At 45.8% G+C, this 15536-nt stretch overlaps 1 protein-coding gene across 3 annotated transcripts in view; it reads right to left on the bottom strand.

The window, feature by feature from the left end:
• The window catches only part of TSPAN18 (tetraspanin 18), a 106644-nt gene that overhangs the window by 19287 nt on the left and 71821 nt on the right, over positions 1–15536 (bottom strand). For all 3 annotated transcript variants that reach the window (XM_033928517.1, XM_033928516.1, XM_033928518.1), the window contains 3 exons: positions 9181–9257; positions 3381–3479; positions 1540–1734 (listed from right to left, as the gene is read on the bottom strand). In XM_033928517.1, the coding sequence (XP_033784408.1) occupies positions 1540–1734; positions 3381–3443 (258 nt within the window). In that variant the 5' untranslated portion in view covers positions 3444–3479; positions 9181–9257. The remainder of the gene's footprint in view (positions 1–1539; positions 1735–3380; positions 3480–9180; positions 9258–15536) is intronic.

Below are 15536 nucleotides of genomic sequence, written 5' to 3'. Positions count from 1 at the left end.
AAATAGACACTAAAAAATGACATGGGATTATTTCCCGCGGTTATCCGCGGGGACGGTAATGAATTTTGTCACCGTGTCATTCTCTAGCTGAGAACTTTTCAGCGGCCCCTCATATTGTGATGTCATAATGCCTCATTCCTCCAATGCCTAAGAGCCAACCTCATCGATGATGTCACAATGGCTTGGTTTCCCGATACTTGGGCCCATTTACTAGATGCATTTGCCTCATTGAAACGAAAAGTGTGGAATGACTTGTAAGTTTCATGGCTCCACATCATTCTCTTCTTGGTTGGGCTGAGAACTTTTTAGCGGCCCCTCGTATTCCTAATTGAAGAGATGGTATATGTACTGTAAATCTCAGCTGGACCGTGCTTCATCCTACCTGTAGGGCCCTGTTTCTCATAATGCTTCATTTCCATTGCCTCCTAATTATATCCCATCTGGCCCAACCTCTGCAGTAACAACACAATAAAGTCTTGCACTCTCACCGAGAAGGGGTTTTATGCACCTCAGCAGGTGCTCTGAAGCAATTAAGGGTTTATTTGTTCATGGACTATTAAAACCATGAATCATTTAATCATGTCAGCGGAGCACGGCTGTCAATGGATGGGACCTTGTTATTCAGGGGAGCAGCTCTGCAGCATCGCTATTACTCCGAGGTACAGTGTTCCTCTCTGCCATAATTCTACCCAATCATGAGAGAGGAGACAGCGGAGCAGGAAAGAATGGCAGTGGTTGGACAGGAAAGGTAAGGAGAAAGGATGAGTGTGGCTTAGAGGAGAAAAGGAGGAAGGGGGGAGAATGGATGGGAGAGGCTGGAGAGATGAAGGGATTGGAGGGGGGGGCGGAGGATGGATGGAAGTGGTTAAAAAGAAGAAGAGATAGCCAACTGTGATGAGAATATTTTGGGATGTTAAAGCACAAGGAATTGTGTGCCAAGCTCATCCTCAACCTTTTGTAGAGGACTTTCAAAAAGAACTCCCTGAATATTTCAGATGGGTCGGGCTAATCTCCTTTCATCTTTACTGCAATTCATGAATGTGTACCTACGGGCAGACCTGACACTATTTATTAACTCCTCACAGAGCTGGAAATGGTCATGCCATGTGCGTCTTGGTGGGGGTGCCAGCCCTCGTCCTCCTCTATGCTCCTTCTCGACCCCCTCTGCCACATGCATGCGCCCCCATCCCTTCCCTCGTACTTCTTCAATTTTCCCAGCTGTCGGATCTCTCCGATGTCACTTCCGGGCCCTGTGCCTAGGAAGTGGCATCGGAGGGAGAGTCGACACGACGTTTGTAACACTGCTAGCGCTGGGAAAATTTAAGAGGTAAGGGGGAAGGGAAGGGGGCGTGGCAAGTGGGTCAGGGAGGAGCGGGGGAGAGCAGAGAAGAGGGCGGGGAGGGGCGCCGCTCACCCTAACTATGCCACTGCACAAAATGAAATGCTCCTAGAATGCTCGAACACTCACGATTTCGGATTGGCTGGACAAGCATAAGCGTTCGCCAGCCGCATTAGGAAACCACACGGAGCAATACCTACAAAGAGGAGGAGGCATTTGTTTTCCCGGATGGCTCCACAGCAGCCCAGAAATCCCAGTAGAAAGAGCATGGCGCCCATAGCTAGTAAGATGTATGCGCCTGTGAAGAGCAGGGGGTTCACGGCCACAATTTCTCGGAAACCCGTGGGATCCACAATGACCCAGATGCCAAGACCCAGCAGACAGACACCACCCAGCTGAGAGAAGAGAAAATAGACAATCAGAATATTTCATCACAAATTGAGGGCAGATAGTTTCTCCGCCAAAGAGACGCTGCAATTCCGAAGGTACTGCCACTTCCCCCCTCTCCACCCACCAACTCACCCAATAGGAGGTGCCCGGGGCAGTGGAAACTCCCCTCGCTCCCTTCTCCACCCCACCCCCACCCCACCATGTGCTCCCCCCTCCCCTTCCCTCGTACCTTTTTAACTCCCCGGCGCCAGCATCATCACTAACTTGATGCCCGCACCAGGGTGGGCTATCCCTCTGACGTCACTTCCTAGTCATTGGACCCAGAAGCAACATCAGAGGGGAGCCGAGGCAGGCGTGAGCGGCAGGTTAAAGACGCTGCTCGCAAGTGAAGAGCTAGGGGTACGAAGGCGGGGAATTCAAGGAGGGGGAGGAGCGTGGGGAAGAGAGGAGGAGAGGTGCCGGCTCTCCCACTAAGATGGCGCCTGGGGCGGTCCGTCCCCCTCCCTCTCCCCAAAGAACAAACAAAATCAAGACTTTCCAACCACATCATATGTCATACGGGGACATAAGAATAGTCTTACGGAGTCAGACCAATGGTCCATCTAGCCCAGTATCCCGTCTTCATGGTAACCAATCTAGGTCACAAGTACCTGACCAAAACCCAAATATGTCTACTTTGGAGGAAAGGTGGGAGAGGAGAAATATGATAGAGACATTTAAATACCTTGGTGGCGTAAATACGCATGAGGCGAGTTTCTTTCAATTGAAAGGAAACTCCAGAGTTAGAGGGCATGGGATGAAGTTAAGAGGTGATAGGCTCATGTCATTCTAAAGTTGTGAGATCAAATCCCAATGCTGCTCCTTATGATCCTGGGCAAGCCCCTTAATCCTCCAGTGCCCACTACTTTGAATACCACGGCCACAAAATGGTAGTATACAAGATCCCATTCCCATTAAAAAAAAAAAAAAATGTTTGGACAATTTCCTAAAAGTCCAAAAGCCATTGTTAAGATGAACTTGGGAAAATCCACTGCTTATTCCTGTAGGACACAGCATAAAATCAAGCTTTACTCTTTTTGGGATCTTGCCAGGTACTTGTGATATGGATTGGCACTGCTAGAAACAAGATTCTGAGCTTGATGGACCTGTGATCTGTCTCAGTATGGCGATGCTTATGTACTTATCAATATGCAATCATTTGTGACTTATTTTTGATCAGTAATTCTTACTTCATGACCTTCTTGGGCTTGTAAAATGAAAAAAAAAAAAAAAATGCAGTTCATTAGAAGTAGGGTTACCATATTTTACAAAGGAAAACTCCGGAAACATAACCCCGCCCTACTCTGCCTCCAGCCCTGCCCCATTCTGCTCAAGCCTAGCCACGCCCAGTTCCATCTCCAGCACCATTTGGTCCCGCCCCCTGAAAGCCTCCTGTCTTCTTCGATGAGCTCCAGTTGCGCCTGGAGGACCTGGAGCATGCGTGGATGCATGTGACGTCATCCACGCATGCTCAGAGGCCGGAATTCATCGGGGCTATCCAAAACCCGGATAAATGCGGGGTTTTGAAAAGCCTCTCCGGGAGCCCAGACAATCCTCTGGTAACCCTAATTAGTAGAAGGAAGGGGCACAGTCCCCTTCCGAAGATACTTACAAATATAAAGAAATTGAACACAAACATAAGATACTTCATGCAGCTCAGGCAGTCCCCCTCCATGGTGTCCAGATGTGCAGTGCTATCTTCCAGTTCCTCCTGTAAAACATTATTTATTTAATTCATTTTCTCCAAAGAGCTCAGAATGGGTTACAGGTTAAGTCTCAGACATACTTTAACTCATGCCATGTATGTCACTTCCCTTCCGTCTTTTAGATTACATATACCTGCCTCATTAAAGACTCATTAAACAGGTTGGACCTTCTGGACAATTCCATTCTCCTACCTGCCCTCCCCCCACCCCCACACCCCCCATCCTAGACTGCCAGGGTTTTCCATTCATTTTCTGGTATTTTGATAGGATCACCGATTACACTCTTGTCAGCGGTCAAACGCTGCAGGTTTAAACGGGGTACTGGAAAGTTCTTTAACTGTTGTCAATGAGACATTATTCTTACGAGAATGCCAGGAATCTTCGTGTTGATCCTTTCCCGAGAACAGGGGCAGTGGAACAGCTGCTCTTTATTGCTGGTGATAGCGATTGGCACATGCGCAGAATAAACCCACAAATAAAAGAAAGACTCCAAATCAAAGATCGGCAGGAGGGATGCCCACTCCCTCCTGCCGCCATCAAGCAACCACACACACACACACACCTCTGGCAGCGAGAGGGCTGCTCCCTCCCTCCCACCACCAAGCAACACCTCCCCAGCAGTGGGAGGGATGCTCACTCCCTTCCGCCGCCAAGATCACTCCCTCCCATCGCCGATGTCAAACAACCGCCCTGGCAGCAAGAGGGATGCCCACTCCCTTCCACTGCCAAAATCATGCAACCCCTCCTGACAGTGAGAGGGATGCCCACTCCCTCCTGCCGCCATTAAGCAACCACACACACACACACACACCTCTGGCAGCGAGAGGGCTGCTCACTCCCTCCCACCACCAAGCAACACCTCCCCAGCAGTGGGAGGGATGCTCACTCCCTTCCGCCGCCAAGATCACTCCCTCCCATCGCCGACGTCAAACAACCGCCTTGGCAGCAAGAGGGATGCCCACTCCCTTCCACTGCCAACATCATGCAACCCCTCCTGACAGTGAGAGGGATGCCCACTCCCTCCTGCCGCCATCAAGCAACCACACACAAACACACACACCTCTGGCAGCGAGAGGGCTGCTCCCTCCCTCCCACCACCAAGCAACACCTCCCCAGCAGTGGGAGGGATGCTCACTCCCTTCCGCCGCCAAGATCACTCCCTCCCATCGCCGACGTCAAACAACCGCCCTGGCAGCAAGAGGGATGCCCATTCCTTCCCACCACCAAGCAACAGCCCTGTATGATCCGATGTCAGGGGGTACTGCTTGGCGGCAGGAGGGAGTGGGCATCCCTCCCATTGCTGGGGACTAATCAACCCTCAGGTACTGACCAGAAAGTAAAGCTCAGACCTGCCGGATAATTTTGCTCGCAAATGTAGGACAGTGAGGTTAGGGAATCACTCGGCAATAATAGAAAATCACTCAGGGTGCTCATTTAAATATTAATGACCTAACTGTAATACATTTGCGTGGTAGAGTCAGCGACTGCTAGGAAGCTCAGAAAAGCTGTTTTGATATTTCCCTCTAAAACACATGGACACTAAACCAGCTGGAACCGGTTTAGCGACCACGTTAAAGTTTTGAGAATCTTCCCCTCATTAATCATCCAAAGATGATTAATGTACATTTTAAGGTAAGTGCAGAAGCCTAAGTAATCCCTGAAACTTCTCACTATTTCTCTACTTCTTCTGGTACAACGGCTGGACTAGCCAAAGATTCTTCCCTTTACTTTCTGATATAATGATCAGGATCAGGGAACCTAGGGCTAGGGGTTTTATCCCAGATCCCCTTCAAAAGAAATCATCTCCTAACATTACTTCACTGGTCAGGAGAACTCTCCCCTTGTCCTGGAACCTGCAGGGGTAAGCACAGCTCACAGTATAATACTTTAGTACAACCACTAGAGGTCTCTGCCATCCACCTAAAGCAGAACCTTAGGAGATCTATATTGATTTTATTAGTTTGTATGTTTGAATTGTACTCTGATATTATATTTTGATGCATTTTCTAATGTATTATGTATTGTATCATTACACTTTACTGCTGCTTTGGGATGGATTATGTCTAAGAAAGGTGATAAATACAAATTCAACACAACACCTTTGTGCTAGGAGGCATCCCTGTTCCATTGTTGCCCATGAAACTCCTGTAATTGCAAGCAAGAAAATCTTCTTACAAGAAACCAGATTTACGGATTTTGTGTGGGTTAATATCATCTCCTCTTAGCAAAGAATTGGTTTTATTCAAATGGAAAACTGGAAAAGTATACTTTAGAAGCAGGTTTTCTGGCAAGGATGACTAATCCTTAGACTGTCACAAATCCCCGAAGTTTGTGCTGCTGTACAGGGGGCCCAAAGCCTGTCCTCTGTGACCATGGAAACCAATCGCTTTTATAAATATCGCAAGCGCTTTGATAAATAGCAAAGGGAGGGTTGGTGAGATCGGGTAAACAGCAGGGTTCAGACTCCGTCTCGCCGCAACCCGACTTCGCAAGACTAAGAAATCAGCCCTCCCTCTCCTTTCGTATTAAAGAGTGCGTACATTTGAAGAGGAGCGAGACAGAGACGGACAGATGGATGATTGAGATATAGAAAGAGACAGATCAAAGAGACAAAGAGATTAGATAATGACTGATGAAAAGAATGAGAAAGAAACAGATCGACCAAAATACATTAGCTGGAGAAATGAAGATTGGCAGATTGGGAGAGACTGACTGTGTGTACACTGAGACTGCCGGACAGGGCGGATTATGGGCCGAGGTGGGGGGAGGGGGAGATAAAACAATGGCAAATAGGAAAGATAGGTAAATACTGCCTTGGTAAGACAGGTGGGCTGTATGACCGTTCCCTGTGTATCCCTGGAGGAGGAGAGCATACCTCTGTAATAATCCTTGCACCGAGAGTATTTCTGGAACTTAACACCTCGTTGCATGGGTGATTACGTTAGTCATTCATTTTGAGGCCAGAAAAATAAGCTGCTTCTGTTTGGATGGTTGGAAGCTGGATGTATTGTCCGGTAGACCAAAGTGGTCTGTCTCCCAAGTTCCTGAATCTCTCTTTCTATATTTCAGACATGACTGCTTTAATAATAAAAACAACAACAGTTTCTAGACCGCAGGACCGTGAAGTTCTAGGCGGTTCACAATGATTAAAAACGCTACAAGTTGAGTAGAACTAACAAAGTTGAAAACTAGTGACTGACAGCTCTAGAGATCAGTTATTGTGGGAAAGATTGCACAAATCAGCGGCCTAAGAACTTCAGGAACAGATATGTTCTTAGGTCATTCAGAAAAACTGAGACGAGACAGATTCATAACGAATGCAAGGAAGTTCTTCTTCACTCAACGGGTGGTAGACACCTGGAAAGCGCTTCCTGGAGAGGTGATAAGACAGAGTACAATTCTGGGGTTCATAGAGGGACTGGATGACTTCCTGGAAGCGAAGGGGATAACAGGGTACAGATAGAGGTTTACCTTACAGGACATTAAGCGAACAGGGTATGGACGTTTTAGGTTAGGTAGGGAACACTTACAGGTCATGGACCTGGGGGGCCGCCGCGGGAGCGGACTGCCAGGTGCGATGGACCCCTGGTCTGACCCGGCAGAGGCAATGCTTATGTTCTTAGGTGTCTCCTAAATTCCCCATAAGTATTAGTAAGCATACGTAATTGTTCCAGATCTTTACCCCAGAATGATGCCTGATATGATATGCTTTGAAATGACTGAGAGTAAACAGCAGTTGGTGAGAAGGAAAAAAAAACCCGGAAAATGGAATCTAAAATGCCAACTCGGAGTTTCAGGTTCCCCTTCAAGACTAGGGTTACCAGATTTTCTGTCTGGAAAACCCGGACTCCCAGCCCCACCCAGTCCCACCTATCCACAGTTCCGCCCCATCCTGCCCCCCCGATCCGGCCTCCCCAGCCTCGCCCCCCCCCCCCAATCCCGCCCCAGCCACGCCCCCGCTGCCTGTTCTCGGCGGGCAGCACGTGCGCGGATGCCCTCCTGCACGATGGAAAGCTTTTCAAAACCCGGACAAAAGTTGTCCGGACCCCTGGAGATGTCCTCAAAAGAAGAACATGTCCGGGGAAATCTGGACGTCTAGTAACCCGAATCGAGACCTTCATACTGGGTCCTGCCCCTCAGTCCACTTGGTTTTTTTTTTCTGTGTGTGTGTATTCTCATTGGAAAATTAGTCCGATTGACACATTTCCACACAATTCTTCGGCGGGCCGGATAAAATCATATTGCGGGCCTTACTTTGGAGACCCCTGTAGGAATATGTACTTATTAGTGATCTGTGCACACTTCAAAATTTTAGGCCCCCAAACGAAGGGTCTCACAAAGATGTACGCCCAGTATGTAGCCTAAAGCTTTGGTCAGTTTCTCGGCAGGCATGTCTGCTTCAAAGACTCAGAATATGTTATTCCCAGCTGTCATCTAGACTCTCTCCTCCTTGCCAGCTTATTCTTGGGCTGAAGCGGCCAAACTCAGCTTTCACATTCCAGCTGAAGAACACTCATGACTCCAGCCCAATTAATTCCCCTTCTTTTCTCATCCTTCCTGAAACGCTTGCCCTCCTTGGAAGCTTGTTCTTTGCCACTGGGGTTTCTGCTGCCGATTTTCCCCCTCTCTCTTGTGTGTACCATAACAGCTGCATGTTGAAAAGTCTTACCAGCAGGAATGTTTCAAGCATGGGGGATCTTTCAAAGGACTAAAAACATCTTAAGTGCTGCTTGTGAAACAGAAAAGCTCCCGCTCTCTTCCCACACACAGCTTGGACAGCAGTTTCCTGCAGCAACTTCTAAGCAATCGGCTCGACTAGGAAGCTTAATTTTCTCCAGTGATTGGTGTGGCAAGGGCTGAGAATTAGGACATGTGGGAACAGATCCACAACACAGCTGCCTCCCTCTGTAGCTCTCACTTCATTAGGCATTGGTCTCTCTCCTATCTCCTAGGGTTACCATATGGCTCCAGAAAAAGGAGGACGGATCGAGACATCCAGGTTGGACTTCCGTTGAAAGCAATGGAAATAAAACCTGGATGGCTCGATCTGTTCTCCTTTTTCCGGAGCCAAAATGCAATATAAAAGGTAACAAAAACTAATGCCACAGCTATACTTCAATTGTTTCCAAGCCAAGCAGTGGAAGGAGCCTACAAGGAGAGAATGACAGGGTGACAGAATTTATCACCGTTCCTGTCCCCACAGATAACTGCGAGAAACCATCCCATGTCATTCTTCAGTGTCTATCTCAACCTCAGTTCTTCTACACCAGCATTCTTCATTGCAAGGCTTGAGAGTCAGTGGCTGGGCCCATTCAGACTCTGATTCTTATGGGAGCCAAGGATAATGAAGCCATTGTGACATCACTGATGAGGTTGGTTCTTGGGCATTGGTGGAATGAGGCATTATGACATCACAATATCTGCTCTGGATATCAGAGACTGTCATTCTTTAGTGTCTCTCTCAACCTCAGTCCTTCTACACCAGCATTCTTCAATGCAAGGCTTGAGGGTCAGTGGCTGGACCCATTCATACCCTAGTTTCTATGTGAGCCAAGTATAGGACAGTCAAGTCAAATCACCAGGTCAGAAAATCAAGCTGATTAGGTGTTCGAGATGCATTTCCAGAAAGACAGCTGCGTATGAAAGCGTTAAACCCCCCCCTGGCATCCCTTTTGCAAATGAAAGAGCCGACGCACACGTCCTTACCTTAGCAGCGGCCTGTCCTGTGGTCAGTCTTTGCAGGTCATATGCCTCGCCCTCTCTTTTTATTGGCCCAGCTTGCCCTTTAAGAGAGAAATATTCAATTACTGCAAAAGCTCAATAAAATACAATCCCATTAAATTAAGAATTAATTTAAACACCCCATGCTGAAGAATACACTTAGCTTAATTGCATCCTAAAGATGTTTTTTCATTGATGCTAATCAAAGACTGAAAAGCTCTGAGCAGCCAGAGAAAATACTTCCCAGTCTTTCTAAGCTGTTTGTGTTCCCACATACTATATGCATTTACTGAAACACATATACGAAGATCCAAATAAATACAAACACACACAGCAGAAATAATGCTTTCATAACCAAGTTAAAGAAATATAGAAACCTTATGGCAGATAAAGGCCGATTGGCCCATCCAATCGGCCCATAGGCCTCCTCTCCCTATAGGCTAAGGCTCTTTACACCTGCATTGTGATGTCATAGAGTAGTATGCGTTATGAGGTCATAGAGCTTTATGGGTATAGAAACATGATAAAGGCCAAACGGCCCATCCAGTCTGCCCATCCACAGTAACTATTATCTCTTCCTCTCTCTGAGAGATCCCACGTGCCTATCCCAGGCTTTCTTGAAATTCGGGCACAGTCTCTGTCTCCACCACCTCTTCCGGGAGACTGTTCCACGCATCTACCACCCTTTCTGTAAAAAAAAAAAAAAAAAGTATTTCCTTAGATTACTCCTGAGCCTATCGCCTCTTAACTTCATCCTATGCCCTCTCATTGCAGAGCTTCCTTTCAAATGAGACTCGACTCATGCGCATTTACGCCACGTAGGTATTTAAACGTTTCTATCATATTTACCCTCTCCCGCCTTTCCTCCACAGTATACAGATTGAGATCTTTAAGTCACGAAGACCACACACCATTTTAATAGCCTTCCTCTGGACCGACTCCATCTTTTTTATATCTTTTTGAAGGTGCGGCCTCTAGAATTGTACACAATATTCTAAATGAGGTCTCACCAGAGTCTTATACCAGGGCATCAATACCTCCTTTTTCCTACTGGCCATACCTCTTCCTATGCACTCTAGGGAGGTTGGCGCCCAGGGTGGTGGTGGTTGACATTGCCGTGTGCCCATCTCTTGCCCACTGCTTGAGTGCACCCCCTCCCTCCCCCCCATCTTTCACCTGATGCTCGTGCCAGCCTTGGCTCCCTTCTGACATCATGTCCTGGTCCCGGGATGAGGAAGTGATGTCAGAAAGGAACCACGGCCAGTGTGAACAACACGCTGATGCTGATGCTCACGCCGGTGAACATTTAAAGAGGTGCACGGGGGGAGGGGGAAAGAGGAGAGGCACCGGCACCCCCGCGAAGAGGGCACCCCCTGCCCTTTCCTTACTAAGCCACCGCACCCATCACCCGCTTTGTGAAAAAGTAGTTCCTGGCGTCATTCCCGATCCGGTTCCCCTGCAACCAAGTTTCAAGTTTTAAAAGTCTGATTTGATCGCAATATCCCAATCCAATGCGATTTACAAATAAAATCAGGGTAACAGTTTTAAAAAAACAACTCAGAATAAAAATTACACAATTAATAAAGGTAAGACACTACAGGACACATGAGGAGGATAGATTTAAACACAATTCATAAACAAAATAAAATGAACATAGGTATTAAGACAAGAGGATGGGAAAGAGTTACCCATTTAATTTTCATTAAAAGAAAATATTTTTAGCACGCTATAGGATGTTTGAGTTGTATAAAATTCGAACATCTCCGTTGAAAGCGTCCTTAAAAAGCCAGATTTTCAGGAGACCTTTCAACTTACTAAAGGCTCCTTTTACTAAGGTGCGTTAGGGCTAACGCCTCCTTAGAGCTTGCGTTAGTATTTTCGTCTATCGCGCGGTTTTGTAAAAGAGGGGGGGGTTAAGTGATTTTTTTTCTCTTATATAAATTGGAAGCAAGTTCCGGGTTTGAGGTGCCGTAACAGAGAAGATCGGATCTCTCCTCGAGTAAACGAATCGTAGCGAGGGGGACTCAGAGGAGAGGTCGGAATGTCCTCCTCCTCCTCGAGGAGCGGCATATAAATTCAAGCCACAGTTTCATGAAATTGGTTCAGATTGCTCCTGGTAAGTTTTGACCAAGGCGTTTTCACGAAATAAATCCACACACCTCTAATTCTGTTATGTGGCGATCGTGGCTTCTTTCGCTGCACAACACAAAGCGTCGTCCCAAAAGGAATTAGAATAATAAAGCGACGGAGATTCCAATAATGCTCTGAGCAACGGTCGTGATGATGTCTCCTGATAGCATCAACGCAAGTAGAGAATGCTGATTATTTCTCTGTAGCTGCAGCTTGTGGGGCAGGAGAGCTCCGCAGAACCAGGTACTTCAGAGTAATTGCTATAATTTTACAATTAGGGATGACACCACTGTGCCTAATTGTGCCTCGGCAACAGCAGGAAATTTAATTACTGGATGCAGCAGAAACCAGAAGAGCTACCAGAGATGTCAGCTCCGGCATAGCAACGGCAGGCTGCGCTGGATACCGCTGTAAGATGACTTGCACCGGACATGCTGCTGGCTTCTTCCAAGTTTTGTCCGTCATGGAAAATCCCTTCCACCTAGAGAATAACAAGGAGACAAATTTGTCCCCGTCCCCACAGGAACTCAATTTCCCCATTCTGTCCTCGTGAGTTTTGTCGTTGTTCCTGCCCCATTCCTGTAAGCTCAGCCTTAACCGCACAAGCCTGGAACGCTTATGATTTTAGTGAGGCTTGTGCAGATGAGGACGGAGCTTAGGCATTGGTGGAATGAGACATTATGACATCACAATCTGAGCTCTAGAACGTTGCTACTTATGATTTTAAAGTGTATGATGCTTGTGCAGATGACGGAGCTTAGGCATTGGTGTAATGAGGCAGTATGACATCACAATCTGAGCTCTAGAACGTTGCTACTTATGATTTTAAAGTGTATGATGCTTGTGCAGATGACGGAGCTTAGGCATTGGTGTAATGAGGCAGTATGACATCACAATCTGAGCTCTAGAACGTTGCTACTTATGATTTTAAAGTGTATGATGCTTGTGCAGATGACGGAGCTTAGGCACTGGTGTAATGAGGCAGTATGACATCACAATCTGAGCTCTAGAACGTTGCTACTTATGATTTTAAAGGGTTTGAGGCTTGTGCAGATGAGGACGAAGCTCGCAGGAATGGGGCAGGGACAGGAAAAGAACTCACGGGGATGGGACAGGAAAACGGTTTCCTGCGGGGACAGGGAAAATTTGTCCCTGTGTCATTCTCTACTTCCACCTGCAGTGAGAGAGTGTCATTCTCCTTTACCATTATTCCTAGGGGGCTATGACAAAGAAGCAAAGGACTTCAAAATCAAGGCAACTGCTTGTAATCACTGCATAGGAAGAGGAATGATAATCCAAATGAGAACATCTCAGTATCATTTTTTTTTTTTTTTTTACTGCATGATCTATTTCCTCAGCAGCCAACCAAAGTCCTCTCGTTATGAAGGTGACAGATAGATTATTCCAGTATCAATGAGATTCTCTTTGGACGAGTGGTCTAAAGGTTAAAGCAACAAACTGAGGAGACAGAATGTCCATTCAGATTCCTCTGCCTCAGGTATAAACTTCAAAAGGGCTTACCTGGCTAGTGCCGGGGTGGTAAGAAAAAAGAAAAGCAGAAGCATTGGCAAGTAAGATGCAAAACATTGATGAAGAAGGCTAAAAGAGAATATGAAGAGAAACTTGCTAATGAGGCAACACCTCATAGTAACAACTTTTTCAGGTACATCAGACACAGAAATCCATTGAGGGAGTTCATGGGACTATTGGATCATAAAGGAGCAAATGGGGCACTCAGATCATAGCAGAGAGACTGAGTGAAGTCTTTATGGAAAAAGAAGAGATCTATCTGAACCTGAAATGGTTTTTAAGGGTGACAACGCAGAAAACCCGGAAGAAATTTTGGTGAACCTGGAAGACGTACTGAGCCAAATCAACCAGTTGAAGAGTGATAAATCACCTGGACTGGATGGTATATTTTCCAGGATACTGAACAAACTCAAACATGAAATTGCAGATCTGCTTTTACTGATATGTAATCTGTCCCTAAAATTGTCCTTAGTACCTGAAGATTGAAGGGTGGCCAATGTTATGCCAATTTTCTAAAAGGATTCGAGACAAGTAAACTTAGGGTGAGCAGGTTACCCTTTCCAGAAAGGAGACTTTTTGGCCAGTTCTAGATTTCTGCCAACCACATCCTAGTCAATTATGGGATCTGAAGCACTGATTTCAATGGACAGAATCATAGTCTTCAAATGCCACACTGCTTTGGGATGTAATTTTAAAACCAGGACTGACCAAAATGTCTCCCATCTGGAATGGGTAAGCCGGGTAAAATAGTGCAAACTATTATAAAAAAATAAAATAAAATTACAGAACATATAGTCAAACATGGTTTAATGGGTCAGAGTCAGCATGGGTTCAACAAAGGGAGGTCTTCCCTCACTAATCTGCTTCATTTCTTTCAAGGTGTGAATAAACATGGATAAATGGGACCAGTTGATATGGTGTATCTAGATTTTCAGAAAGCTCTTGACTAAGTTTCAGTTTCTCAAGAGAGACTCCTGAGAAAATTAAAGAGTCATAGGATAGGAGGCAATGTTTTATTGTGGATTACGAACTGGTTATTTGTTGAACAGAAATCAGAGGGTAGGGTTAAATGGACATTTTTCTCAATGGAGGAGGGTAAATAGTGGCGTGCTGCAGGGATTTATACTGGAACCAGTGCTATGTGACACATTTATAAATGGTCTGGAAATTGGAACAATAAGTGAGGTAATTAAATTTGCAGATGACACAAATCTATTCAAATTTGTCAAAACACGAGGACTGTGAAAAACTGCAAGAAAGACCTGAGGAAATTGGAAGACTGAGCATACAAATGCAAAGTGATTCACATCAGGAAAAATAATCCGAATCACAGTAACCTTATGCTAAGGTCCACCTTCGGTGTCGGCTCCCAAGAAAAAGATCTGGGAGTTTTCAGTAGACACTACGCTGAAATCTTCTGACCAGTGTGAGGCTTTGTAAAAGGGGTCCTATGTTATATAAAATTCAATATGCTAAATTAAAAACATAAAACCAACACCTACCTGTATATAATATCTAAAAAAAAAAAAAAAATAAGGCAATACATCAAAACCAAACATGTTTCTGAGATGGTTGTCAATTTCCAGAGCATTATAAAATCATCAACTATAAGATTGCTTATAAAACCAAAGCTTTTGGATGTTTACAGAATGTTACAGAGTCTAGCATCAATCTTAATTTTACCGGTGGCTTATTCTATTCTACAGGGCTTACTAAAGAAAAGACGCAAGACTGAAGCTCTGGAAAATGAAGCTGGCTAATCTATTGTTTCTCCTAGCTAATTACGTTTCAACTTCTAATCTTGGAGTGGGGCCCACCTAGTCTGTGCTGCACAAGGGAAGTGTATCGCACGTCCTCCAGTGGAAAATGGAGTAGCGAAATGGTTGGAGGAGAGAAGATGGAGATCTGGTATGCGTTTATTCTGCTGTGCAAGAAATCTACAAAGCCACCGCTAATCCCCTCTCCGATAGCCCTGTCTGGCCTTTGCCAGCTAAGAACAATTGCAGGATACATTTCCAAGGTCCTCCACTGCGCCGGTGACTCACTTCTGGGAGCTGGTAGCAAGCAGCCCACAATGGCTTTCAGCAGAGAGTGTCAGATATTGGAATGCAGTGAACGTCTAGCATAAAATGGAAATTATAAGCTAAAATCATTAAGTGCATTAGCCATGATTAAGAGAAAATGTCATTCTTGGACTTAAAATGCTGCATTGCGCTGCAGGCCCACAAAGAGTTCCATCAAGATGATAACTGTTCAGAGCCAGACTGAATGAAAGCAGCTGAAGTTCACTAATGGTCCAGACAGCAGTCCTACAGTTATACTCTCTATAAATGTCAAGTAACCGCAGAGCAAGGGCATAATGAGTGCGATTAATGATCACTGAAGCATCTGCTCGAAGACTCTTCATGATCTAAGTTGATGATATCTGGCGCCAAGCTCTCTTAAGTTCTACTGAGATGAGCTCCCTCAAAATGAGTCCCAGGCAGTATTGTCTATCAGAGTTGGACCATCTGCTCATAGAATTCTTCCTTGTCGGAAAGAGAAGGAGCTCTCAGCTAACGTGATGTGATAACATGTTACTACCCAGGATTTCGAAGTAGGGTTGGCCTTCAGTTCTTGCCTTTCCTGCAGCTCAAAGTGCTTTTTTGGGTCAGACTTCCGATAAAAGTAGGGAAGGAAAC

This window comes from Geotrypetes seraphini, chromosome 19, assembly GCF_902459505.1.
Source record: "Geotrypetes seraphini chromosome 19, aGeoSer1.1, whole genome shotgun sequence".
Taxonomy (NCBI): domain Eukaryota; kingdom Metazoa; phylum Chordata; class Amphibia; order Gymnophiona; family Dermophiidae; genus Geotrypetes; species Geotrypetes seraphini.
The sequence above is the reverse complement of the archived record's forward strand: the minus strand, read 5'-3'. Positions and strand labels throughout refer to the sequence as shown.